Source organism: Mauremys reevesii, linkage group 4 (genome assembly GCF_016161935.1).
Source record: "Mauremys reevesii isolate NIE-2019 linkage group 4, ASM1616193v1, whole genome shotgun sequence".
Taxonomy (NCBI): Eukaryota; Metazoa; Chordata; order Testudines; family Geoemydidae; genus Mauremys; species Mauremys reevesii.
Window position 1 is genome coordinate 151,494,189 of NC_052626.1, and position 27,077 is coordinate 151,521,265.

General features: G+C 64.7%; 1 protein-coding gene across 7 annotated transcripts; it reads right to left on the reverse strand.

Moving 5' to 3' along the window:
* Nucleotides 1–87: 87 nt before the first annotated feature.
* On the reverse strand, nucleotides 88–24,016 carry CD19 (CD19 molecule). Of its 7 annotated transcripts, XM_039536826.1 has the most exons (17): nucleotides 23,806–24,000; nucleotides 23,175–23,453; nucleotides 16,698–16,940; nucleotides 14,158–14,454; nucleotides 12,159–12,251; nucleotides 11,739–11,787; nucleotides 11,342–11,412; nucleotides 9,986–10,093; nucleotides 7,626–7,676; nucleotides 7,363–7,428; nucleotides 5,751–5,810; nucleotides 5,103–5,162; nucleotides 4,662–4,733; nucleotides 1,554–1,631; nucleotides 1,398–1,478; nucleotides 842–925; nucleotides 92–723 (listed from the first exon to the last, which is right to left on the reverse strand). In XM_039536826.1, exons 1-17 carry the CDS (start codon nucleotides 23,918–23,920, stop codon nucleotides 644–646), a joined length of 1,887 nt encoding a protein of 628 aa, XP_039392760.1. In that variant the 5' UTR covers nucleotides 23,921–24,000; the 3' UTR covers nucleotides 92–643. The 7 variants fall into 7 exon arrangements, 6 of the variants coding, with proteins under 6 accessions (XP_039392764.1, XP_039392766.1, XP_039392763.1 ...); XM_039536830.1 differs by lacking the exon at nucleotides 4,662–4,733 and having other exon boundaries at nucleotides 88–723; nucleotides 5,751–5,806; nucleotides 23,806–24,014; XM_039536829.1 differs by lacking the exon at nucleotides 4,662–4,733 and having other exon boundaries at nucleotides 89–723; nucleotides 23,806–24,009.
* Between the last annotated feature and the right edge of the window lie 3,061 nt (nucleotides 24,017–27,077).

Genomic DNA, 27,077 nt, shown 5'->3' on the forward strand with positions numbered 1-27,077 from the left:
CAGACATGGGGGGATCCCTGTCCCCAGCATGTCATCGGGGGGGTCCAGACATGGGGGGGTCCTGTCCCCAGCCTGTCATTGGGGGGATACAGACCTGGGGGCTCCCTGTCCCCAGCCTGTCACTGGGGGGTACAGACATGGGGGGGCCTGTCCCCAGCCTGTCATCGGGGGGGTACAGACATGGGGGGATCCCTGTCCCCAGCATGTCATCGGGGGGGTACAGACATGGGGGGATCCTTGTCCCCAGCCTGTCATGGTGGGATACAGACACGGGGGGGGGGGCGCCTGTCCTCAGCCCGGACATGCATGCGTCAGACGCCGCGGGAATGCGGTTCGGCCCAGCTGGATGGAGCTGCCCGTGTGGGGCAGCTGAGCCTGGGTGGGGGGCAGGCCAGAGGCACCTGGGGGCACGGTGTGGGCAGCTGGCCATTGCAGAGCCATGGGATCAGTGTCTGGAGCCCTGCGGTGCAGCTCCCGGAGCCCACAGCCCCCCCGCAGCCTTGGGGCTGTCCCTGGCGGCGGGACCCAGGACGTGGGGCCGGGATGGGGAGCGGATCCATGGGGGCGCAGGGCCCTCCCGGGAGCTCTGTGCTCGTGGGCTCAGCTACACTCGCTGCCTGTCTCGGCCCAGGGGCGGCGTTTCCTAGTCCCGAGTCAGGCTCCGGGGCACCCCCCGCCTGGGGGGTTCAGCTCCGACGGGCCCTGGGGCCCTGAGCCCAGCAGCTGCAATGAGAGCAAAACAGGTGAGAGCCCAGGGGCGCCCCCCCACTGACCTCTGCCACCAGGCCCCGCCCCGGGTACCCCCCAGTGCCCATCTTACCACCACCCACCCATCACTCACCGTCTCCTCGCAGCTCCACGCTCCCCTCCCAGGAGGGCAGGACGCAGCCCGGCCCCCCCTCCATGTTCTCGTAGGAATCGGCATCTGCGGACGGGAGCCGGGCTCAGAGCCAGGGCCTGGGGGGGCTGTTGCCCCCACTCCACCCCCCATACACACCTCATCTCCGGTGGGGGAGGTGGAGGGCTGAGCCCCTCCCAGCCCTTCTCCTGGGGAGCCTCCCCCTGCACCCCTGGCCCTGGGCAGGGGCAGAAACATCTTGGGTGCATCAGGGAGAGGGCCTGGTGTGGGGGCCCCAAGGCCAGGGATGGTCCCTGCATGCTGGGATACTGGGGTCACCCCAGGGAGGGGGACTGGGAGATGGGGTGACCCCAGGGGTGTCAGGGTACTAGGGTATGGGAGTGACCCAGGGAGGGGGATCGGGGCACTGGCTATAGTGGGATGGGGGCTCAGGGCACTAGGATATGGGGTGACCCCAGAAAGGGGGACTTGGGGTGCTGGGATATGGGGGTGACCCTGAGTGGGATATTGGGGTCCCAGCCCCGTTCCTGGAGCTCACCTTCCTCCTGGCTGCGGTCCCGGAGGCGCCGGACAGGGGCTGCATACAGGGCCCCGGCCATCTCCTCATAGGCCTGGGAGCCTGTGGGGAACAAGGGGGCATCAGGGAAAGGTCTGGGGACCCCTCACCCCCCCGGGGGAGCTCCCAGCCCCTCACCAGCAGAGCCCTCGCTGTGTCCGTCCTGCCGATCCCGCTCCGGCTCCTCACACGCACCCAGCAGCAGCATCCGCAGGTCTGGGGGGACAGACCAGCCACTGGGTGAGGCCACTCAGCGCCCCTACAGGCACCCCGGGATCCCCCAACACACACACACACAGAGCGCCCCCTACAGGCACCCTGGGATCCCCCAACACACAGCGCCCCCCTACAGGCACCCCGGGATACACACACACAGAGCGCCCCCTACAGGCACCCTGGGATCCCCCAACACACAGCGCCCCCCTACAGGCACCCCGGGATACACACACACACACACACAGAGCGCCCCCTACAGGCACCCTGGGATCCCCCAACACACAGCGCCCCCCTACAGGCACCCCAGGATACACACACACACACAGAGCGCCCCCTACAGGCACCCTGGGATCCCCCCCCACACACACACTGCCCCCCTACAGGCACCCCGGGATACACACACAGCCCCCCCACAGGTATCCTGGGATCCACACACACACACAGCACCCCCTTCAGTCACCCCAGGATCCACACACACACACAGCACCCCCTACAGTCACCCCAGGATCCACACACACACAGTGCCCCCTACAGGCACCCTGGGATCCCCCTCCCCCCACATACAGTGCCCCCTACAGGCACCCCGGGATACACACACACACACACACACACAGAGCGCCCCCTACAGGCACCCCGGGATCCTCCACACACACACACTGCCCCTACAGGCACCCTGGGATCCCCACACACACACACACTGCCCCTACAGGCACCCGGGATACACACACACACAGCACCCCTACAGGCACCCGGGATACACACACACAGCGCCCCTACAGGCACCCTGGGATCCCCTCCCACACAGTGCCCCTACAGGCACCCCGGGATACACACACACACAGAGCGCCCCCTACAGGCACCCTGGGATCCCACACACACACACACACTGCCCCCCTACAGGCACCCCGGGATACACACACACACACACACAGCGCCCCCCTACAGGCACCCCGGGATACACACACATAGAGCGCCCCCTACAGGCACCCTGGGATCCCCCCCCCACACACACACTGCCCCCCTACAGGCACCCGGGATACACACACACAGCCCCCCCTACAGGTATCCTGGGATCCACACACAGCACCCCCTTCAGTCACCCCAGGATCCACACACACAGCACCCCCTACAGTCACCCCGGGATCCACACACACACAGTGCCCCCTACAGGCACCCTGGGATCCCCCTCCCCCCACATACAGTGCCCCGTACAGGCACCCCGGGATACACACACACACACACACACACACACAGAGCGCCCCCTACAGGCACCCTGGGATCCCCTCCACACACACACACACTGCCCCCCTACAGGCACCCTGGGATCCCCTCCACACACACACACACTGCCCCCCTACAGGCACCCCGGGATACACACACACACTGCCCCCCTACAGGCACCCCGGGATACACACACACACAGTGCCCCCTACAGGCACCCTGGGATCCCCTCCCACACAGTGCCCCTACAGGCACCCGGGATACACACACACACACAGACAGGCGCCCCTACAGGCACCCTGGGATCCCACACACACACACACACACTGCCCCCTACAGGCACCCCGGGATACACACACACACACACACAGCGCCCCCCTACAGGCACCCCGGGATACACACACACAGGCGCCCCTACAGGCACCCTGGGATCCCCACACACACACTGCCCCTACAGGCACCCCGGGATACACACACACAGCCCCCCCTACAGGTATCCTGGGATCCACACACAGTGCCCCCTACAGGCACCCCAGGATCCACACACACAGCACCCCCTACAGTCACCCCGGGATTCACACACACACAGCGCCCCCTACAGGCACCCTGGGATCCCCCTCCCCCCCCACAGCGCTCCCTACAGGCACCCCAGGATACACACACACAGCGCCCCCTACAGGCACCCTGGGATCCCCCTCCCCCCACACACAGTGCCCCCCTACAGGCTCCCCAGGATAAACACAACACAGTGCCCCCTACAGGGACCCCGTGATCCATACATACACACAGAGCACCTCCTACAGGCACCTCGGGATCCACTGTGTGTGGATGTGGGAAGGTTGCAGGGGGGTTACATTGGGGATGGGGGACTTCCCTTGAAGGAAGCTCCCTGAGCTGTAACCGGAGCCAGGAGCGGGGTGGGGAGAAGTGACACCGTCTGCCCCAGAGACCGAACAAAGGGAGGAGGAGCAATGGGGAGGGGGGAGAGAGCTGCTGGAGGAAGTTTTGTTTTCAGTTTTGGACTGGGGGGTGCAATGCAGGGAACCCCAAGCTGGGGTCTAAGCTCTCTGAACCCCCAGAAGGACTTGATTGAGGGGTCCTGGTTGTACCTACAAGCCCTGCTTGGGACTGTGTTCCTGTCATCTAATAAACCTGCTGTGTTACTGGCTGGCTGAGAGTCAGGGTCAATCTCAGGAAGAGGGGTGCAAGGCCCTGACTCCCCCACACTCCGTCACACACACACACCACACACACACACAGAGCGCCCCCTATAGGCACCCTGAGATACACACACACACAGCACCCCCTACAGGCACCCCAGGATCCACACACACACACAAACACAGTGCCCCCTACAGGCACCCCGGGATACACACACACAGCGCCCCCTACAGGCACCTGGGATTTACCCCACAAGCACAAACACACACGGCACCCCCTATGGGCACTTCAGGATCCCCCTCCAAACACAGCACCCCCTACAGGCACCCCAGGACTCACCACCTCACACACACCTCCTACAGGCTCCATGGGATTCACACACACACACAGTACCCCCTACAGGCACCCCGGGACTCACCCTCCCCATATGCCCCCTACAGGCTCCATGGGATTCACACACACACAGTGCCCCCTACAGGCACCCCGGGACTCACCCTCCCCATACGCCCCCTACAGGCTCCATGGGATTCACACACACACAGTGCCCCCTATAGGCACCCTGGGATCCCAGACACACGCAGATCCTGGGGGGGAAGACTGACCCCAAGCTCCCCACCCAGGGACCCCCACCATCCCTGAGCCCATCACCTGTTACGAGCCGCGCAGCTCCGGGGCTCAGCGGGGCGCTGTCCTCCTCCGTGTTCTCGTAACACTCGCTGTCTGCCAACAGGGGGGGCAGATCCCTGTCAGCAGCAGCCTGCGCCTGCTCCCCTCCCATGGGCTGTGGGGCTGGGGCACCCTACCGGGGCAGGAGGGGGCAAGCCCCTGGGCTGCCTGGAGTTACCAGGGATCCCGTTACCGGGGCCATAGGCCAGTGTTACCAGGGGAGCCGTTACCGGGGTGATGAATGGTTGCAGGGGTGCTGTTACCAGGGTGATGCTCTGGACAAACCTGGGAAACCATTGCCCTGAGCGCGCAGATCCTCACCGCCCCCAAACCCTGGGGTGATGGGCCCCTCCCGCCCTGGGGGATGCCTGGGAGCGGGGTGTGGCCTCCGGGCAGCCCCCCGCCAGCACCCCACGCTGTTACCTTCAGAGACCTGGTCTTCGGCCCCGGGGCTCTGGCGAGCATTTGTGTAGTGGGCAGTGTCTGGGGACCGGGATGGGGGAGACCAGTAAGTGAGAGATACGGGGGGAAGCTGTGGAACTGGGGGTGCAGGACAGGGGGCTCTGTCAGCCCAGGGGAGACCCCCCGAAACTCCACACTCAGCCCTGCCCCCCGCCACACCACAGCCTCACCCCCCGCACCCCAAGATCCTGCTCTCAGCCCTGACCCCCCCCATTCCCCAGCCAGGACCCCGCCCTCAGCCCTGCCGCCCCCCCATTCCCCAGCCAGGACCCCGCCCTCAGCCCTGCCCCCCCATTCCCCAGCCAGGACCCCGCTCTCAGCCCTGCCCCCCCATTCCCCAGCCAGGACCCCACTCTCAGCCCTGCCCCCATTCCCCAGCCAGGACCCCGCTCTCAGCCCTGCCCCATTCCCAGCCAGGACCCCGCCCTCAGCCCTCCCCATTCCCCAGCCAGGACCCGCCCTCAGCCCTGCCCCATTCCCCAGCCAGGACCCCGCCCTCAGCCCTGCCGCCCCATTCCCCAGCCAGGACCCCGCTCTCAGCCCTGCCCCCCCCATTCCCCACACAGGACCCTGCTCTCAGCCCTGCCCCCCATCCAAGTCCCCCATTACCTGAAGCCCAGTTGCCTCCTGCTCTGTTCTCCTCCAGACTGTTCTCGTAGCAGGCGCTGTCTGGGGGAAGGACAGGAGGGCGTCAGGGGAGCGGATGCCCCTAAACAGGCCCTGAGCTTCACCCGCTGTGGAGACCGCAGGCCCCAGTGCAGACTAGGGCCAGAAAGACTGAGGACCTGGGGAATGGGATACGGGGCCTTTTCTCTCTAGAGGGCACTGGCTCCCATCCGCCCCCAGGCCAGGAACGGGCCGGCTCAGGGGGGCGGGGAATGGGGCCTGGGGCCTCTCCCCTCTAGGGGCGCCGGCTCCCATCCGCCCCCAGGCCAGGGACGGGCCAGTTCAGGGGGGTGGGGAATGGGGCCTGGGGCCTCTCCCCTCTAGGGGCGCCGGCTCCCATCTGGCCCCAGGCCAGGGACGGGCCAGCTCAGGGGGGTGGGGAATGGGACATGGGGCCTTTCCCCTCTAGGGGCGCCGGCTCCCATCTGGCCCCAGGGCAGGGACGGGACAGCTCAGGGGGGTGGGGAATGGGACCTGGGGCCTGTCCCCTCTAGGGGCGCCGGCTCCCATCTGGCCCCAGGGCAGGGACGGGCCGGCTCAGGGGGGGGGTACGGGGCCGGGGGCCTCTCCCCGCGTGGGGGCGCCAGCTCCCATCCGCCCCCAGGCCAGGGACGGGCCGGCTCAGGGGGGTGGGGAATGGGACCTGGGGCCTCTCCCCTCTAGGGGTCGCCGGCTCCCATCCGCCCCCAGGGCAGGGACGGGCCGGCTCAGGGGGGTGGGGAATGGGACCTGGGGCCTCTCCCCTCTAGGGGTCGCCGGCTCCCATCTGGCCCCAGGGCAGGGATGGGCCGGCTCAGGGAATGGGACCTGGGGCCTCTCCCCTTTAGGGGTCGCCAGCCCCGATGCACTCCAGGGCAGGGACGGGACGGCTCAGGGGGGTGGGGAATGGGACCTGGGCCTCTCCCCTCTAGGGGGCGCCAGCCCCGATGCACTCCAGGGCAGGGACGGGCCGGCTCAGGGGGGTGGGGAATGGGACCTGGGGCCTCTCCCCTCTAGGGGCGCCGGCTCCCATCCGCCCCCAGGCCAGGGACGGGCCGGCTCAGGGGGGCGGGGAATGGGACATGGGGCCTTTCCCCTCTAGGGGGCGCCGGCTCCCATCTGGCCCCAGGCCAGGGACGGGCCGGCTCAGGGGGGTGGGGAATGGGACCTGGGGCCTCTCCCCTCTAGGGGTCGCCAGCTCCCATCCGCCCCCAGGGCAGGGACGGGCCGGCTCAGGGGGGCGGGGAATGGGACCTGGGCCTCTCCCCTCTAGGGGGCGCCAGCCCCGATGCACTCCAGGGCAGGGACGGGCCGGCTCAGGGGGGTGGGGAATGGGACCTGGGGCCTTTCCCCTCTAGGGGTCGCCAGCCCCGATGCACTCCAGGGCAGGGACGGGCCGGCTCAGGGGGGTGGGGAATGGGACCTGGGGCCTGTCCCCTCTAGGGGTGCCAGCTCCCATCCGCCCCCAGGGCAGGGACTGGCTGGCTCAGGGAGGTCAGTCCCGTCTCATCCCCTGTGCAGTGGGTGGTGCAGGGTAAGGGTTGGGGAACTGGGGGTGGTTTGGGGGGGCTGTTACCGCTGGACTCCTTGTCCCCCATGCACAGTTTCATGTCCCCGTTGGTGTTTTCGTAGCCATCACCATCTGGAGCCAGGAGAGAAACACAGAACAAGTGACCCCAAGCAATGGCCCTGGGGGGGGCAGCCCGGCCCCTTCCATCACCCCTCCCCATGCCCCCCATCCTGTCCCCTCCCAGCACCCCCTCCACCCCATTACTGCCCTGTCATGCCCCAATACCCTTCTCTAACCCCAGCTCCCCACCTCTCCTGCCCCCCACTCACCCTCGGGTGCTTGTTCTTCCTCACTTTCTGGGTGCTCATACTCCTCCTCATCTATGGGGAGAGGGGGTGTCAATGTGGGTCTTGCGCCCCCCAGTCCCCTTTACTCTGGTCCCTCCCTGTGCTGAGCTGCCATCTCTCGCTCCATAGGGCCCTCGGGGGGGGGGGCAAGTATCCCCTCCCGCATCTGTCACTGTAATCCCCCTGCCCCTCCCACCCACTGCACCCCATGCCAATCACTCCCCCTGTCTGGCCATCACCCCCTTTCTGGCTCTTCCTGCCTGTGGCTGGCCCCCATTGCTGCCCCCCATCCCATCTGGGCCCCCATTACCCCCACTGTCCCCCACTCTGTGCCCCTGCCCCTCAGTACCCCACCCCACCCCACCCATCATCTGGCTGTATCCCCATCACACCCTGTGACATTCTCTACCTTGGGGGAGTATCCTGTAACCCCCATACTCCTCAGTTGTATATACTGGTGATCTCACCTAGAAAGCAGCCTTGTGCGGTATCGGGGAAAGGTGATGATCTGCTGAGAGTCATTTCTCTATCCATAGATGTGTGTCGTTAGTGCATGTGAAGTTATGAGATTGTGTTGTGTGCCTGGCACTGAAACATGCTGTAAGTTGGGGAATCAGCCAGATATCAGCTCCCCAGAGGCAACAGCAAGGAAAGTAACCGACGCCCGGGTGGGTGTCGAACAACCATCACCAGCCGTTGTGCAGCAAGGGAGCCAGGCTGCAGTGACTCCCCTGCATGAGGCCTCACCAGGGGAATTGCTCCGCCTGCCGGGGACTCAGCAACGCCCCAGACAGGCCTGGACTCCTGTGTCCCAAGCTGTGATGAACTGGGGCTGTTCTTAATGTTTCCTCTGAATACATTTCATAGAATATCAGGGTTGGAAGGGACCTCAGGAGGTATTTAGTCCAACCCCCCCAATCCTGTGTGGGTTCCTCAGTTTCTGGCCAACACTCTGTCTCCTGGCAACTAATGGCCAGGGCCCTTCCCCCCTGCAAGGGGATGCTAAAGTTGGGGGAGAACAAGGAGGTCAGGTGACCTCCTGGCCCGGGAAAGGAGCTCAGCAGAGGAGGAGGGGCTGGAGGGGGTTTCAGTTTGGGGCTGGCTGGGGACGGGAAGTGAGGGCAGACGTGGGGATCTGGCTCACTGCCCCCCAGAATGGACCTCGCCGAGTGGTCCGGTTCGCGGTACCTACAAGCTCTGTGTTAGACCCTGTTCCTGTCATTGAATAAACCTCTGTGTCACTGGCTGGCTGAGAGTCACGTCTGACTGCGCAGTGGGGGGGCAGGACCCTGTGGCCCCCCAGGACCCCGCTGGGACGGACTCGCTGTGGGAAGCGCACGGAGGGGCAGAGGAGGCTGAATGCTCCAAGGAGAGACCCAGGAGGTGAAGCCGTGGGAGCTGCTTGCCCTGCAGACAGGCTGCTCCGAGGGAGAGGAGGCTCCCCAGAGTCCTGCCTGGCTTGGTGGGGAGCAGCTCCAGAGCAGCGCCCGGGGACCCCGTGACACAAGCACATGGGACTGAGGGTATAAAACAGACACAGGGGCCCCACGCTGGGCCTTTCTCCTCCCCCCACCTACACTGCAAGCAACAAGGGCGCTCAGAAGACTCCAACTGCGGGGACTGGGCCAGGTTTTCAGGGTGAAATCTGTGTACTAGGAACTGCAATATCCCGGGGGGTGAGAAAAACGGCGTCATCTAGTGGTAGCCCAGTCTAATAGGGTTGAGAGGTTAGACCGCAGGCTTATAGTTTATTCCTTTCGGTGACTAACTCTGACTTTTTGCCTATCACTTAATATCACTTAAAATCTCCCTTCTGTAATCAATACACGTGTTTAACGGTTTCTCTTTACCAGTCAGTTTGTGTGAAGGGTTTGGTAAATCTGCTCCGGTTTACAAAGGCTGGTGTATGTCCACCTTCCATTGATGAAGTGGGGAACCAATTAATAAATTTGCACTGCTCGTCTTGAGCAGGGCAAGAGGGCACATTCCAGAGGCACCGTGCTGGGAGCTGGGGGGATCTGGCTGGTGCCTTTCTCTGGGAGCGTTCAGGGGTGGCTCTGGGAGCAGGCACACAACCTAGCTGGGTGTGGGCTCCACGTGCGGCTGTGCTGAGTGATCCCAGCGCTGGGAGGGGTTTGCTGCTGGTCACTAGCAAGGCACCACGAGAGACGGCCCAGGCTGGGGAGAGGACCCCGGGGATCCCGTCACACACCCCACCCCAATATGTGCCCCCCATCACTCCCATCCTCCCAGTCTGTTCCCCTGCCCCCTCTCTGCACCCCACTTCTGCAGTGCTTGGAGAGCCGTGGTTGGGGTCACCTCAGGGGGGTTCTGATACTCACCCTCTGATTCGACAGTACTGATGGGCCCCTCTGCAGGCAGTGGCCTCCCCTGCCCTCTTGCATCCAGCGCCATGTTCTCATAGGGCATTGCATTTGTCTGCCCGACACCTGAGAACAGGGGCAGGGTCAGAGCGGGGCCCCCAGAAGACGCACAGTGAGGGAAGGGTGGCACAGGTGGGGGGCGTCACACCAGCTGGCCTGGGCAGGAGCAGGGGAAAGGGGGTCAGTGCTGACAGATGTGGCAACTAGCCATCCCTGGGGTCGAGCCCCACAAGCCCTGGAGCTGGAAAGAAGCAGGGCATCAGCACGTCCCTCCCTGGGCTGACTGTGGGGACGCAGCCCCCTGGGTGACTGGCGTGAGGGTACACAAGGCAAGGGGGGCTCTGCATTAAGACAATGCCTATGATCCAATCGCATGCTTCAGGGCTGTGGCCTGTCACATGCAGGGTCAGGAAGGAACTTTGGCTGGCTGGATTCTCAGTTTCATTTTCCCCTTCCTGTGAAGCACCAGTGACCGGCCGCGCTGGGGAGGGGACACCGGGCGGGCGGGCTCTGAGGGGGGTCAGAGAGCCCTCCCGGCACTTGGCTGGTGGGGCTGGCTCCCGTGCTCAGAGACACGCTCATGGCCCTTTGCAGGGTCAGGAAGGATTCTTTCCCCAGGTCAGATTGGCTGGGACACTGGGGGGGCCGTGGGCTGCTGCAGGCGTTGGGGCACCCCAGGCTCCCCTATTCTCTGCCTGGGGCCAGAACAGCTCAGCCTCCTTGGGACTAAACCACTTCAGTGCAATGGGTCCATATGGGGGGGTTACAATGGGCTGTGAACCACAGGGAGTCAGGCTGATCCAATAGACTCTTTGGGCCTTGATCACCTGGGGGGCAGGGTGCTCCTGTAGAGGGTGGGGAAGCAGGGGGGCAATGGGGTGTGGGGGACAGTCACCAGCTGTGTTCATAGGGGCAGACTGTTCTTGTGGCAGGCAGGGGGTGTGTTGGGGGCCAAAAGGAGCCGTCGGGGTGTTGGGGGACCCAGTGGAGGCAGGGGCCACACACTGGGGGTGTCCGCTGGGGCAGGATGTTCCTGTGGGGGCAGTGGCTGTTGGGGGCTGAGTAGAAGGGGTTGGGGGCAGTGGCTGTTGGGGGCTGGGAGCTGGATAGAAGGTGTTGGGGGGCAGTGGCTGTTGGGGGGCTGGGGGTGCTGAGTAGAAGGTGTTGGGGGGCAGTGGCTGTTGGGGGGCTGGGGGAGCTGGATAGAAGGTGTTGGGGGGCAGTGGCTGTTGGGGGGCTGGGGGAGCTGGATAGAAGGTGTTGGGGGCAGTGGCTGTTGGGGGGCTGGGGGGCTGGGTAGAAGGGGGCACTCACCAGCGATGTCTGCAAGGGGCAGGACATTCCCGTAAGGGGTGTGAGCCCCGTTCCCAGTCACCTTGAAAAACCTGGAAATGGAGTAATCATCACCGGGAAATCAGAATCACAAACTCCACACACACACCCCTGCCACCACCAGGCAGAAACCCCGGCCCACCCTGCCCCCCACCACTCCCAGAGACCCCACAGACATCGCGTGGTCAGAGACATCCTGTGCCCGGCTGCCAGACACCCCAGAGCCTCCCGCCCAGCCAGGGACCCTCCTGCTTCCAGCAGCCCCCTCCCCACAGCCCACACAGACCCCCCTTCCAGCTCCCAGAGACACCCCCATCCCGCCTGGGGCACAGACCCTCCCTCCCCACCCCAGGTAGCAGGTTCTCCCCACCCAGGTCACCTCCTGGCCGGATCCATCAGGCGTTTCCTCCTCCTCCTGGTCTGCAGGGCTGGAACCAGACAGCACAGGATGGTGAGGGGGGCTTAGAGAGGCCAGCCCCCAACCTCAGCCACCCCCAGTTCCCAGCACCCAGTGCTCCCCCAGCCAGCCCCCTCCTCACCCAGCCAGCCCCCGCCCCACTCAGCATCTGTTCCACTCTGCCCCCACCCGACCTCTTCTCCCTATGGCCGGGGTCATCACCCCAGGACTGAAGGTACCGTCTGAGGGGGAAGGCGCCCCCCACAGTGGGGACCCCCTCCCCGGAGCCTGGAGCCCAGTCACACCCACCCACCCCACAGCACAGAGCGGGCTGGGGGAAGGTCTGCAAGGAGGGACTGAGATGTGGGTCAGGATTGGGGGTGTCCCAGCCCCCCCACTCACCTCGGCGGATCTGGTAGTATCCAAACAAGGAGGCCAGGCCAATAGCAACGTATCCAAGTGCCGCAGCCCCCACGATCCAGGGCTGCCACCCTCCTGGGCAGAGACATCGTCACGGGCCTGGCCTCACCCCCCATATCCCACCTGAGTCCCCCCTGCTACTGCCCCCTGTACCCACCCCCACTAATGCCCTCACCCTCCCGGGCAGAGACATCGTCACGGGCCTGGCCTCACCGCACCCCCCCATGTCCTCCCCACATCTCCCCCACTACTGCCCCCCTGTACCCACCCCCACTAATACCCCCACCCCCTGGCCAGAGACATCATTACGGGCCTGGCTCACCCCCATTTCCCCCCTGCTACTGCCCCCCAGTACCCACCCCCACTAACGCCCCCAACCCCTGGGTAGAGACATTGTCACCATCCTGCCCCACAACCCACCCTCCCCCGGGTCACTCTGCCCCTACCTGTGCGGGCCGTGACCCTCCCCGGGTCACTCTGCCCCTACCTGTGCGGGCCGTGACCCCTCCCCCCGGGTCACTCTGCCCCCCACCTGTGCGGGCCGTGACCCCTCTCCGCCGGGTCACTCTGCCCCCCACCTGTGCGGGCCGTGACCCCTCTCCGCCGGGTCACTCTGCCCCCCACCTGTGCGGGCCGTGACCCCTCCCCCCCCGGGTCACTCTGCCCCCTACCTGTGCGGGCCGTGACCCTCCCCGGTCGCTCTGCCCCTACCTGTGCGGGCCGTGACCCTCCCCGGTCACTCTGCCCCCACCTGTGTGGGCCGTGACCCTCCCCCGGGTCACTTTGCCCCCTACCTGTGCGGGCCGTGACTCCTCCCCGGGTCACTCTGCCCCTACCTGTGCCGTGACCCCTCCCCGGGTCACTCTGCCCCTACCTGTGCGGGCCGTGACCCTCCCCCGGGTCACTCTGCCCCTACCTGTGCGGGCCGTGACCTCCCCCGGGTCACTCTGCCCCTACCTGTGCGGGCCGTGACCCTCCCCCGGTCGCTCTGCCCCTACCTGTGCGGGCCGTGACCCTCCCCGGTCACTCTGCCCCCACCTGTGTGGGCCGTGACCCTCCCCGGGTCACTTTGCCCCTACCTGTGCGGGCCGTGACTCCTCCCCGGGTCACTCTGCCCCTACCTGTGCGGGCCGTGACCCCTCCCCGGGTCACTCTGCCCCTACCTGTGCGGGCCGTGACCCCTCCCGGGTCACTCTGCCCCTACCTGTGCGGGCCGTGACCCTCCCCGGGTCACTCTGCCCCTACCTGTGCGGGCCGTGACCCCTCCCCAGGTCACTCTGCCCCTACCTGTGCGGGCCGTGACCCCTCCCCCCCGGGTCACTCTGCCCCCTACCTGTGCGGGCCGTGACCCCTCCCCCTGGGTCACACTGCCCCCTACCTGTGCGGGCCGTGACCCCTCCCCCCCCGGGTCACTCTGCCCCCTACCTGTGCGGGCCGTGACCCCCCCCCCCGGTCACTCTGCCCCCTACCTGTGCGGGCCGTGACCCCTCCCCGGGTCACTCTGCCCCTACCTGTGCGGGCCGTGACCCCTCCCGGGTCACTCTGCCCCTACCTGTGCGGGCCGTGACCCCTCCCCGGTCACTCTGCCCCTACCCGTGCGGGCCGTGACCCCTCCCCGGGTCACTCTGCCCCCCACCTGTGCGGGCCGTGACCCCTCCCCCCCGGGTCACTCTGCCCCCGACCTGTGCGGGCCGTGACCCCTCCCCCCGGTCACTCTGCCCCCTACCTGTGCGGGCCGTGACCCTCCCCGGGTCACTCTGCCCCTACCTGTGCGGGCCGTGACCCCTCCCGGGTCACTCTGCCCCTACCTGTGCGGGCCGTGACCCCTCCCCGGGTCACTCTGCCCCTACCTGTGCGGGCCGTGACCCCTCCCCAGGTCACTCTGCCCCCTACCTGTGCGGGCCGTGACCCCTCCCCCCGGTCACTCTGCCCCCTACCTGTGCGGGCCGTGACCCCTCCCCCGGGTCACTCTGCCCCCTACCTGTGCGGGCCGTGACCTCCAGCTCCACGGCGTGGCTGTGGTTGCCCCGGACACAGTGGTAGGTCCCGGCCTGGTCGAGTGTCACTGCCGGCAGCACCAGGGCTGCCCCGGTGTCCAGGGTGAGCTGGAACTTGGAGGCTCCGTAGCGCCGAGCCGCCAGCTCCACCAGCTGCTGCCACGAGACCCCCGGGCCCAGCCGCTTCCAGGCCAGGGAGCCTTGGACCCAGCCGCTCGGCATGGAGCCATTGCAGGGGAGCCGGGCCGTGTCCCCCGCCAGCACCGAGAATGACGGCTCCCCTGCGGGGGACAGGCACACTCAGGGGTGGGACGGGAAGGGCCTGGGGGGCTGTAGGGCAGGAAGGCAGGAGCAGAGGGCAGGAGGCGATTGGGGTGCCGGAGGAACTAGAGTTGCCAGGTGTCCGGTTTTTGACTGGAACGCCCGGTCGAAAAGGGACCCTGGCGGCACTGGTCAGCACCGCTGACCTGGCCATTAAAAGTCCGGTTGGTGCGGGGCTGGCAGGCTCCCTGCCCGGCTTAACGCAGCTCCTGGGAAGCGGCAAAATGTCCCTCGGCTCCAAGGTGCAGGGGTGGCCAAGGGGGCTCCATGCGATACCTCCACCCCAAGCACCAACTCTGCAGCTCCCATTGGCTGGGAACTGCGGCCAATGGGAGCCGTGCGGGCAGTGCCTGTGGGCACGGGCAGCACGTGGACCCCCCCGTCCCCTACACCTAGGAGCCGGAGGGACATGCTGTCTGCTTCCCCAGAGCGGTTTGGTGTCAGCACCACCCGGAGCCTGCACCCCAAACCCTCTCCCACACCCCAACCCCCTGCCCCAGCCCGGATCCTCCTCCCGCACCCAAACTCCCCCAGAGCCCACACCCTCCCACACGCCACCCCTGCCCCAACCCTGAGCCTCCCACATCCCAACCCCAGAGCCCACCCCTCCCACACCCAAACCCTCTGCCCCAGCCCGGATCCTCCTCCCGCACCCAAACTCCCCCAGAGCCCACACCCCCTCCCACACGCCACCCCTCTGCCCCAGCCCGGATCCTCCTCCCACATCCCAACCCCCAGAGCCCACACCCCTCCCACACCCCAACCCCTGCCCCAGCCCTGAGCCCCCTCCACACCCAAACTCCCCCAGAGCCCACACCCTCCCACACCCAAACCCTCTGCCCCAGCCCAGAGCCCCTCACACCCAAACTCCCCCAGAGCCCACACCCCTCCCACACGCCACCCCTCTGCCCCAGCCCGGATCCTCCTCCCGCACCCAAACTCCCCCAGAGCCCACCCCTCCCACACCCCAACCTCTGCCCCAGCCCGGATCCTCCTCCCGCACCCAAACTCCCCCAGAGCCCACACCCTCCCACACGCCACCCCTGCCCCAGCCCGGAGCCCTCCCACATCCCAACCCCAGAGCCCACACCCCAACCCTCTGCCCCAGCCCTGAGCCCCCTCCTGCATCCAAACTCCCTCCAGGAGTGCATAACCCCTTCCGCCCCCCAACCCTCTGCCCCAGCCCTGAGCCCCCTCCCACACTCCAAACTCCCACCCAGAGCCACACCCCCCACACCCCAACCCTCTGCCCCAGCCCGGATCCTCCTCCCGCACCCAAACTCCCCCAGAGCCCACACCCCGCCCACACGCCAACCCTCTGCCCCAGCCTGGAGCCCCCTCCACACCCAAACTCCCCCAGAGCCCACACCCCTCCCACACCCCAACCTCCCACATCCCAACCCAGAGCCCACACCCCAACCCCTGCCCCAGCCCAGAGCCCTCCCACATCCAAATCCCCCAGAGTCCACACCCCCTCCCGCACCCCAACCCTCTGCCCCAGCCCTGAGCCCCCTCCCACACCCAATCTCCCTCCCAGAGCCCACAACCTGCACCCCAAACCCCTCATCCCTGACCCCAGATGGAGCCCTCAGCCCCCCCACCCCAACCCTCTGACCCAGCCCTGAGCCCCTCCCATACCCAAACTCCTTCCCAGAGCCCACACCCCCGCCCACACCCAAACCCGCAGCCCCAGCCCAGAGCCTCCCACACCCACTCCCAGAGCCCACAACCTGCACCCCAAACCCCTCATCCCTGACCCCAGATGGAGCCCTCAGCCCCAACCCCAACCATCTGCCCCACCCCAGAGCCCCTCCCACACCCAATCTCCCTCCCAGAGCCCACAACCTGCACCCCAAACCCCTCATCCCTGACCCCAGCTGGAGCCCTCACCCCAACCCCAGACCCAGTTTGGAGCTGCCTCCCATTCCAAATCCCTCAGCCCAACCCCCCAGCCTGGAGCCCCCTCCTGCACCCCAAACCCCTCATCCCTGGCCCCACCCCAAAGCCTGCACCCCCAGCCAGAGCCCTCACCCTCCCTTCACCCCAACCAGTGAAAATGAGCGAGTGGGTGAGGGTGAGGGAGAGCGAGCGATGGAGGGAGGGGGAAGGAAGGAGTTTGGGGGTTTCAGAGAAGGGGCAGGAGGTGGGACAAGGATGTTCAGTTTTCTGCAACTCTAGCCGGGGGCACAGCAGGGTCCCTCACCTCCCAGGTGCAGGTGCACAGTCCAGTTCTGGCTCCCGGCCTGGCACCGGTACTGCCCGGCATCCCCTGATTCCAGCCTCTCGATGAGCAGGGAGCTGCCGTTGGGCCGATGCCGAGGGCCAGCGCGGTCAAACTGGTGGGTCCCGTTGTTTGCATCCCTGAACCAGTCCACAGCAGTGGCATTTCCCGCGGCGCAGAGGAGCACGACCTGCCCCCCCTGGGTCCCAGAGATGTAGAGCTCCCCTGGCAGGGGTGAGAGTGAGCTCAGACCACAGCCCAGCCCCGTGTCCACCCCAGTCTCTGCCCTCTGGATCAGCCCCCAGGTCCCCTGCTGCCTGCCCCCTCCTGGAGCTGGAGGAGTGGAGGCTAACTGAAAACATGAGCTGGAGGAGAGGCGGGGCAAGAGGACCTGCCACGGGGTAAGTGGGGAGGGACCCCGAGGTGCCAATTCTGCAGGAAGCCTAGATGCCCCAGTGTAATGGGGCAGCGGGAGGGAGGATATCAATTCCTCCCACACGGCCTGTGAGGAGGCTTGTGATTTGAATCAGGATGACCCAATGGACAGGCACAGCTGTCTAACCCCCTGTGATGGGGTGAACAAGGCCTCAGGATTCTGCCACCCCCATCCCAGGAAAGGAGCAGTGGAGAAGTCCTCCAAGTGGCTTAGAGTGATGAGGAAGCAATTAATCAGAGTATCGGGGGAGCCGTGTTAGTCAGGATCTGTAAGAGCAGCAAAGAGTCCTGTGGCACCTGTGGAAAATTGCCGATACTGTTATGCTGGGTCTCACGCTCTCTCTTCTTTGGGGAAGGTTCAGGGCCCCATTGCTTGCCTCTGAACCGGTATTTTTAATTACCCCACTAGTGTCCTTGAGGAGTGGAGAGGGAGGGACCTGGGCCCGCCCTCTTCTCCAGGTCCCAACCCAGGGGCCCTGAGGTTAGTGGTGAACCGCTAGAACTGGTGGTTCCTTCCCCTGGGTTCCTTCCCTCTCCTGCCCTTCAGCTTGTGGAGGGGCTTCTTGCCTTCCTTCTACACAAGCCAGGTGCCCCTTACCTAGGGTCTTGGACTTCTCCACCCACCGCAGCACTTCTCCAAACTTTCCTTTTTGTCTCTCTTCAAAACTGTTCTCTGCTTCAACTCCTTCAAACCGCTCTCTGCTCCAACCAAACCTTCCTGCTCCAACCCCCACACTGTCTGGCTGAAGCAGGGGGTTTATATCATGTGACTGACTGCTGGTGCTCTAACTGGCTTCAGGTGCTCTAGTTAATCTATAGCAAACCTTCCTCCCCTTGCAGGGAATAAGGCTCCCTGCTAACACTCTCCTGCTGCCCTCTGGCCATGCTGTATCACACACCTTATAGACTAACAGACGGATTGGAGCATGAGCTTTCGTGGGTGAACACCCACTGCGTCGGATGCATCCCACGAAAGCTCATGCTCCAATACGTCTGTTAGTCTACAAGGTGCCACAGGTGCAATTAATCAGAGGGGCTGCTGGAACGTCCAATCAGGGGCCAGGAGGGCCCTAGAAAACGAGCTGCAGATGACAGCTGTCGTTAGTTGCTTTGTGAAGCTGGAGCAGAAAGGAGTGTGTGCCTGGCTGGACGAGCGGCAGGACCAAAGACAATCTGCTGGCAGGGACTGGGGGAGCGAGAGGCTCCTGGCTGACGGCTAGGACTGAGCCAAAGACAGTTTGCTAGCAGGGACCAGGGGAGCAAAGAAGAAGCTCCTGGTTGGCTGTGGGGACTGAGCAAGAAAATCGTGTCTCCAGAGAAGCAGCCCTGGGGATATGGCCCCATACCACGGCTGGACTATTTAAAGTCCAAAGCCCAGGGAGGGCTAGAGAGACACCACCAGAGGGGCACTGAGATAGGCCCCGGTGGACTGTATAAATCAGAAGGGGTCTGTTCACATGCAGACAGTGTGTGTGACTCAGCCAGAGGACCGAGTCGCTGAGAACCACCGAAAAGGGTCACCAGAACTAAAGAACACAGATGTGCTGAACCAGAGGGGGCGCTCGCAAGAGGTGGGTGCTGACCCCGTTACACCCCGGGGCCCTTGCTTGGTCCCAAGGCCACTGGAGTGCTCAGCCAAATGGCCGGTGTACAGTCCGGGGACGATGAATGGTTCAAACAGGCTTTGTTGCTTAAGTTTGAATAGACCCCTGAGGCAGACAGGAAAAGGTTCCGGCATGTATGAGAAACCCCAGGGGTCACGTACAAGGAGGTTGCCACCTTGCTGGGGGAATATCTCTGCAAGGGTGTAGCGGGGTGGACCCTGCTCCTGCCCGGAGGGGTTTAAAAGCAGCCTGGCAGGGCTTGAGAGCGGCTGCTCTGAAAGCTGGGCTGATTGGGGCAGTGGCTGCAGCTGGGCCACACCCCAATCAGGTCCAGCTGGCCCCTATAAGAGGCTGTGAGCCAGGAGCCCAAGGACAGTCTCTCTCTGCCTTCAGAGAGAGAAGGGCCTGGCTGCAGGGAGCGTGAGACTGGATACCTGAGTGAAGCAGGGCTGGGGAAAGGCTGGGGAGCTCCAGCCTGGAAAGCCCCAGGCTGCGGCCTATCAGAGGGCCAACAGGTACTGGGGGTTGCAGAGGGCAGCCCAGGGGTCGGCCAAGGCAGCAGGTCCAACCCCAACTTTGCCAGTGATGAGTGGCTGATACTGCAGCCTGCCCCAGGGCGTGGGGCTAGACAATGACTGGCAGTGGCCAATACTGAGGCAAGGTGGGGATAGAGGGTGGGGTTCCCTGGGGAGGGGAGACCCAGAGAGAAAGGGATTACTGCCAGGGGGCAGCACCCCATGTGAAAGGGCACCGGGTCCAGGGAGGGACACGGGGGCCTGAAGACAGGTGGATCACCAGCCTGCAGAGGGCGCTCCAGCGCTGGAACGAGCTAATTCCCAGAGTCACCAGCAGGAGGCGCCGCGGGGGTGAGTCCAACCCATTTACAAAGGGGGGAAAGGGTGCAGGGCCACTCCTGCAGAGGATGGGTATAATCGGGTGGGATTGGAGCAGCTGATGAACGTCTGCCCTCAGAAGCACAAAGACCTGAGAAGTGCAGGTACTCTAGCAGCAAAGCGGGGAGGAACCCACATCGGTGACTTGGAAGGGGAGTCGCCCAGAGGCCTCTCAGAGGTGGGACTCCAGGAAGCCCAGTGCACGGCTGCCCACGAATGCTGGAGCAGGCAGACCCCCCTCCATGGGTCCCGAGAGACCTGAACTGTAATTACTGCAGTGCAAAAGGATACCAGGTGGTGCAATGCCCAAAGCAAGAGGAAATCTTGGCCCAAGAGAGCCTGCAAAGGGCTAATGTGGCGAGGGAGGTGTCACGGAGTCCCCGGGTGATGCTCTGGAACTGTTCCCCACAAAGCAAGGCAGGACTTTGGGGAGCCTCCTCTCCCTTGGAGCAGACTGTCTGCAGGGCAAGAAGCTCCCACGGCTTCGCCTCCTGGGTCTCTCCTTGGAGCATTCAGCCTCCTCGGCCCCTCCGTGCGCTTCCCCCAGCGAGTCCACCCAGCGGGGTCCTGGGGGGGGCCACAGGGTCCTGCACCCCCACTTCGCAGTCAGACGTGACTCTCAGCCAGCCAGTAACACAGAGGTTTATTCGATGCCAGGAACAGGGTCTAACACAGAGCTTGTAGGTACAGCTAACGGGACCCCTCAGCCGGGTCCATTCGGGGGGGCAGTGAGCCAGACCCCCACGTCTGCCCTCACTCCTCGTCCCCAGCCAGCTCCAGACTGACACCCCCCCCAGCCCCTCCTCTGCTCAGACCCTTTCCCAGGCCAGGGGGTCACCTGACCTCTTTGTCTCCAACACCTTCAGTTGGCACCTTTGCCGAGGGGGGCCCCAGGCCATCAGTTGCCAAGAGACAGAGGGTCAGGCATTTAGGTGCACTGGCCCCTTCCTCTGCAGCAATCACACCCCCTGATCCCACCACCTAGATACTTAAGAACTGCAGAGGGGACACTGAGGCACCAACACCGTATTCAGAGAAAACATTCAGAACATTCCCAGTTTGTCACAGGAGGACAGCCTGTAATGCAGGCTCAGAGAGCCAGCTGTGTCTATCCCAACCAGCCAGCTCCTGGGGCAGAGCTGGCCAGGGGAGGGGAGGAGAGAGACGGGCTTCTACTCCAAGCCCACTTGATGCCTGAGCCCAGGGGTGCACAAGAAGACATCTCCCAGTGGGAGTGGAAGGTGGGGGTCAATGGGGAGCATTCATGGGATGGAGAGATTCTGGGACCAAGAGACTCTTGTTGGTGTGGAACAACCCCCCAAGGGGCTGTGTAACTTGGGGGGAAGGCTCCCCAACAGAAGCCATTCACCTGCCGATAGCTCAGATCCCGCACAAACACAGGAAGGCTCAGAGGGGGACCGGGGGGACTGGTAGCTGGGGTCCTTCAGCACATCAGCTTTGATGTACTCTTGGAAAGTGACTATGTCTCTCTGAGACAAGATCCAGACCTGGTATCTGTAACCCCCGGAGAGCTAAAGCGAGAGAGCCCGGATCTCAGTCCTCCAGACGGGGGCCAGGAGAGGGCTCATTCCACAGGGGAGCATAGGGCAGAGCCCAGTGGGGCAGTTGCCACCTCATCCCCATAGAAGTAGATGGGAGGGGGGCCGGGGGCACTGGGACACGGGCGCTGAGGTGATGCAGGCACAGCTGTGTGGTGCCCAGTGCAAACCCAACCCTGAGGGGGGTCGTCGGACCCTCCAGGTTAAGGTGCCTGTAAGAAGGGTACATCTGAAATGGGGTCCCCAAGGAGGTTGGGGTGCCCAATCCGCTTCCAGAGGCAGTGCTGACGGGAGGGTGGGTCGGAGAACAGGCCAGACAGCGCCCGCCTGGCCTGACACCAGCAAACTACCTGGCAGGGGATGTAACACCTCCAATGGGGTGTGAGTTACCAGGGGCAGGGCTTAGCAGGGCTGAGACCGAGGCTTTGTCCCGTGGTGGAGAAACACACACAGCAACAGGGGCTGGGCCCTGACCCCAGCAGCTGAATTCCAGATCTAGCAGCAGAAGGGTCCCGCCTGGAAGAAGCTGAGGGCCCTTGCAGGCCCTGGGGGAGGATCGGAGGGAAAGATCCATGTGAGAGAAGGGACCGGGTACCGGGAAAGGGCTCCCTGAGGGAAAACACAACTTTGGGGGCTCAGGAGGCAGCTGGTCGTCCACCAGAAGTACCACCGGTGGTAGTACCTGGCTGCGAGGTGCCTCTCTCTAGAGATATGGGGCCAGCACACCGGGCAAAGGCTGCCCAAGAAATGCACAGGGGTCCACCCTTTCGAGTTGGTGTCCGGAAAGAGAGCGAGGGGTTCCTTCGGCTGGATGAGGGACGACTGGGAGGGGAAGATGAAAGGAAAATTCTGGGGAAGGCTCACAGAGCTCATGGGTTTGGCCAGGGAGAATCTAGCCAGGGCCCAAGGGAAGGGCTGGTAGGACAGCCTGCTGGTTCCTATGGCACCGGGCGGTGGGAGGGGGTTTGTTGTTGCACAGGAACAAGTGTGACCTCGCCTGGCAGCCGGGACCCCGGACAATGGCCTGGAGATGGGGGACCCAGTGACTGGTGACCAAGATGCTCAGCCCACCTTGGCAGTCAGCCGGTTCTGGCCAGTGGGAGGAAAATGGCTGAGGAGAGAGGACCCTGGTGACCTGACCAGCCAGTTCCAGCCAGAGGGGAACAAAGGACGGAAGAGAGAGGACCCCGGTGACCTGTTTGCCTGGGACCAAAGACAAAGGATGAGGAGGGGCCAAAGGGGAGATGATCTTGGGGGCTCAGCTGGAAGGAGGGGGTGGCTGTGCTGGAGAGGGGGAGCAGCCGGAGCCACCTGGATGGGGGAGAGAGCTAGATGTGCTGGGCTGAGGGAGGCCAGGCCTGAGGGGCCGGAGAGTTTCCTGCGCTGGGTTCGGACGCTCAATAAACCTCCTGTGTTACACGGGCTGAGTCACTGCAGGCTAAAGATCAGGGGGCATCGTTCCCTCTGGGGGTGGGAGCCCTGGCGGGTGCCGAGCGAGTGGACTCCCCGAGGGGCCCACGGCAGAGACAGCTGTGCTGAAAGCTCAGCGGTGCGTTTCCAGGCGGTGGCGGGGGCACCGAGAGAGAGTGAGTGCGACCTCCATGGGGGGCTGTCACACCCAAGGGGGGCTACTCCCAGGGGCCATACAGAGCCGAGGACAGGGGACCTTTGAGTCCCTGACTCTGCCCCCCTGGATCTGCCCCCCTCCTCTCACTGGATCAGCCCCCTAACATTCCCCAAAACACTATCTGCCTCCTGGATCAGCCCCCCACATCTGCACTCCGCCCCACACCCCACTGCCTGCCATGGCTTAGTCCCCTGGGCCAGCCCCACTCCTCCAGTGCCTGCCCCCTAACTCCCCACCCTGCCCTCCAACCACCACCTTCCCCCCAGTCATCTCTTCCATCCAGACCTTGCCCCACTGCCATGCCCCCCACCTCAGCCCCTCCACCACCCCCCCGGACTCACGGCTCCCTGGCACGTTGAGCAGCACGTTCCCCCCGCTGTCCCCGTCCCACTGGCAGCTGTAGACGCCTGCGTCCGAGGTGGAGACGCTGGGCAGCACCAGTGACCCCTGGGCCCCGATGCCCATCCTGGTGTGGGGGGGCGGCTCCCCCAGGGTCACGTTCAGGCTCAGCAGCTCCTGGCCCCGTGGGTCCCTCCACAGCCAGGAGAGTGACAGCTGAGTGGGGGGGTCCCCATACAGAGCTCCGGTCCCCCCACAGGGCAGGACTGCAGCCTTCGACTCTGGTGGGGGGGGGAAAGAGACACATAAATGGGGAACCAGCCTCCTCCGCAGCCATGGCCTCCCAAGCCTCCCACTTCAGTCACAGCCCCCGACCTTTCCCCAGCCACACCGTGGCCTGATCCACAGACCATCCCCCTCACCATGGCCCCCGGTCCAGCCACCGCCTGGCCCATCCTCCACCTGTCACAGCTGGCTCGCCAGCCTCTCCCACACGCCCCCTGGCTCCCCCAGCCCTGAGACATCACCGGGCCCAGCCCTGGCCCAGACGCTCCCCTGCTCCCCCCTTAGCCTCCTCCCAGGCCCCAGGGCCTCAGCCTCCCCCCACGGTCTGCTTCCCCCAGAACCTCCCACCTGTGGCGGTGACCCGTCTGGCCGTCTCCCCCTGCCTCGGGGGGGCCCCGATCCCGGCCGCCGCCACCCAGCCCAGCAGCGTCAGCAGCAGGAGGCAGCGCAGCTCGGGCGCCATCCCCTTGCCCAGTGCAATGGCCCCGCGGCGCCTGGCGAGGGGAGGGCCCCACGGCTGCTATTTCCAGCAAGGCCTTGTGGTTTGGCGGGCGGGTGGGGCCCTGGACCATGACGTTCTCGGCAGAGGGTCCCAGGGGGTAGCTGGGGCCCTGCAGCTGGTGGGGAAGGGTCATGGGGCTCCACGGTGGAGGGGTGCCCAGAGGGGGGTGCAGCCCCATAGATTGGGGGGGTGTTCTCTGATCAGAGAGGCGAGGCCTGAACGCCTCTGGGATTTCCTGCCTGTGACAAGGCATCGACTGAAGGGGACAGGAGATGGGGGCAGACCACATCCCCTGACCCCATCTCCCCCCTCCATATCCCCCACCTTATGACCGTCCACCCTGTCTTGCTGCCCCACATCCTGTGTCCCCTCTCGTGGGTAGCTCCATCTCATCTTCCCCAGCGTGTCCCCTTCACCCCATCGAACCTCCACCATGCTCCCTGTCTGCCCCAGGGCAGGCCCTGTCTCTGCGAGTGTCTCTCTCTATCCGGCCTCCACATTTCCTGGCACGTCCCTGGGGAACTCTGGGTTGGTGTAAACACCCTTGCAGGTGCACTAGGAGTGGGGGGGGGGTGCAGGGAGGGGGGCTGCTTTCTGCCCGGGTGATCAGGCCTGATGTTCTCACCATGTCCCGAGTTCTCCCTAAATCCTCATCTCCTGGAGTCAAGGATTGGCAGGGGAATCCCAGCTCTCACTGGCATAGATGGGGCGGGGGGGGGGGGGGCTGGAAATGCTGCCTCTGAAGGTTCAGAGACCAGGCAGCAAATGCACATTGTTCATTAGTGAAGGGGGGCGGGGTAAGAACAGCCTGTGATTCCTGGGTCTGATCCTGTGGTTTTCGGGCCCAACCCCACAAAGGGGGGGAGATGCTAGGGTCTGTGTGGGTGGGGGGTAGTTGTCAGGGTCCCTAAAGCAGTGGCTGCCAGAGGAATATGGTTGCTGGGGGTGATTGCTAGGGGGCAGTTGCCAAGAGGATGTGGTTGCTGGCAGTGAATGGAAGGAGGAGCTCATTACCAAAGAGTGGTTGTGACAAAGTGGCTTTTTCCTCCCTATGTTATACATGAGCCTATGTGAGTCTTACTATTTTGCATGAATGCTGTGTGTGCCTCAGTTTCCCTGTGTGCTGCACCAATACCTCGGTGGTGGGAATAGGGGTGTGTGACTTTTGCTGAGACCCTTGGGGGCAGGTGAGGTTGCTCCAGCTGCCTGTACATAAGTGATGGACAGTGCTCTTCATAACCTGAGACCCAGGAGGGGATGCCAGCAGGTGACACTTTGCCCGGGAAGCGAGACAAAGACCAGAGGAGGGGCAATGGGGGTGTCAGGGGCCAGGCAGCTGGAAGTCAGTCATTTTCTGCTGGCTTGGGGCTCAGGGGGAGGTCCAGGACCCTGGCTCTGGGCTCCCCTCCCTATATGATGGACTTTACTGAATGTTCCTGATGTTTGTGCTAACAAGCTCTGTCCTATGCTGTGTTCCTGTCAACTAATAACCCGTTCATGTCACACACTGTCTGAGAGTCCTGACTGGCTGCAGAGTTGGGGTGCAGGGCTCTCTGGCTTCCCCAGGAGCCCTGCCTGGGTGGACTCGCTGTGGGAAGCGCATAGTGTGGAAGGGGATGCTGAATGTGCCGAGGTCAGACCCAGGAAGCCAAAGCCATGTAGGCTTCTTACCCTGGTGACTCCTGACTGGCTTCATTCGAAGCAGTTCCAGAGCATTGGTCCTGTGACTCTGTACTCAGTTGCCAGGGGGATGCAGTTGCCAAGGGCAGATGCCAGAGGTGGTTACCAGGGAGATTTAGTTGTCCAAAGTGGTTGCTGGGGTTGGTAGCTAGGGAGAAGCAGTTGACTGGTGTGGTTGCAGAGAGGAATTGTGGTTATGAGGGAGAGGCAGTTGCCAGGGGGGTTGCCAGGGAGAGGCTGTTGCCAGGGCTGGTTGTTGGGGGGATGCATTTGCCACGGTGGTAGCTAGGGAGAGGCGGTTGCTGGGGTGGTTGCCAGGGAGAGGCTGTTGCCAGGGCTGGGCTGGTTGCGGGGGGGGTCGCCAGGGAGAGGTGGTTGCCAGGGGGTTGCCAGGGAGAGGCGGTTGCCAGGGTGGTAGCTAGGGAGAGGCGGTTGCTGGAGTGGTTGCCAGGGAGAGGCCATTGCCAGGACTGGTTGCCGGGGGGATGCAGTTGCTGGGGGGTTGCCAGGGAGGGGGCAAATTGCCCCATTTCCCCCCCCCCCCGCGCCCCAGGCAGCCCTGGTCAGGGCTCGTTGCCAGGGGGATGTGGTTCCCAGGGGGGTTGCCAGGGAGAGGTGGTTGCCGGGGGGTTGCCAGGGAGAGGCCGTTGCCAGGGGGGTTGCCAGGGGGGATGCAGTTGCTGGGGGTTTCCAGGGAGAGGCGGTTACCAGGGTGGTTGCTAGGGAGAGGCGGTTGCTGGAGTGGGTGCCAGGGAGAGGCCATTGCCAGGGCTGGTTGCGGGGGGGAGGCAGTGGCCAGGGGGAATGCGGTTGCCAGAGGGGTTACCAGGGAGAGGCCATTGGCAGGGCTGGTTGCCGGGGGGATGCAGTTGCTGGGGGGTTGCCAGGGAAAGGTGGTTGCCGGGGAGTTGCCAGGAGGGGTTGCCAGGAGAGGCCGTTGCCAAGGCTGGTTGCCAGGAGGGGGTTGCCAGGAGAGGCCGTTGTCAGGGGTTGCCAGGGGATGCAGTTGCTGGGGTTTCCAGGAGAGGCGGTTACCAGGGTGGTAGCTATTGCCAGGGCTGGTTGCTGGGGGGATGCAGTTGCCAGGGGGAATGCGGTTGCCAGAGGGGTTACCAGGGAGAGGCCATTGCCAGGGCTGGTTGCCGGGGGGATGCAGTTGCTGGGGGGGTTGCCAGGGAAAGGGGGTTGCCGGGGGGGTTGCCAGGGGAGGGGGGGTTGCCAGGGAGAGGCCGTTGCCAAGGCTGGTTGCCAGGGGAGGGGGGGTTGCCAGGGAGAGGCCGTTGCCAGGGCTGGTTGCCGGGGGGCGGGGGGGTTGCCCGGTCCTCCTACGCTTGGGCTGGCGGCCCCGCAGACAGACCCCGCCCCGCCCCGCCCCGCCCCTTCGGGTCTCTCCGCTGCCTCCCGAGACCCTTCGGCCTCGCTCGGGCTTTCGGCTCCC

Bases quoted from the DNA above. Each gene is read 5' to 3' on its own strand.
- CD19 (XM_039536826.1), bottom strand. From the start codon at position 23,920: ATGGCGCCCGAGCTGCGCTGCCTCCTGCTGCTGACGCTGCTGGGCTGG. The intron at 5,163-5,750 runs GTAATGGGGGAC...CCCGGTCCCCAG, and splicing joins AGGAGGCAACTGGGCTTCAG to ACACTGCCCACTACACAAAT. The intron at 724-841 runs GTGAGTGATGGG...CTCTCATTGCAG, and splicing joins CGTGGAGCTGCGAGGAGACG to CTGCTGGGCTCAGGGCCCCA.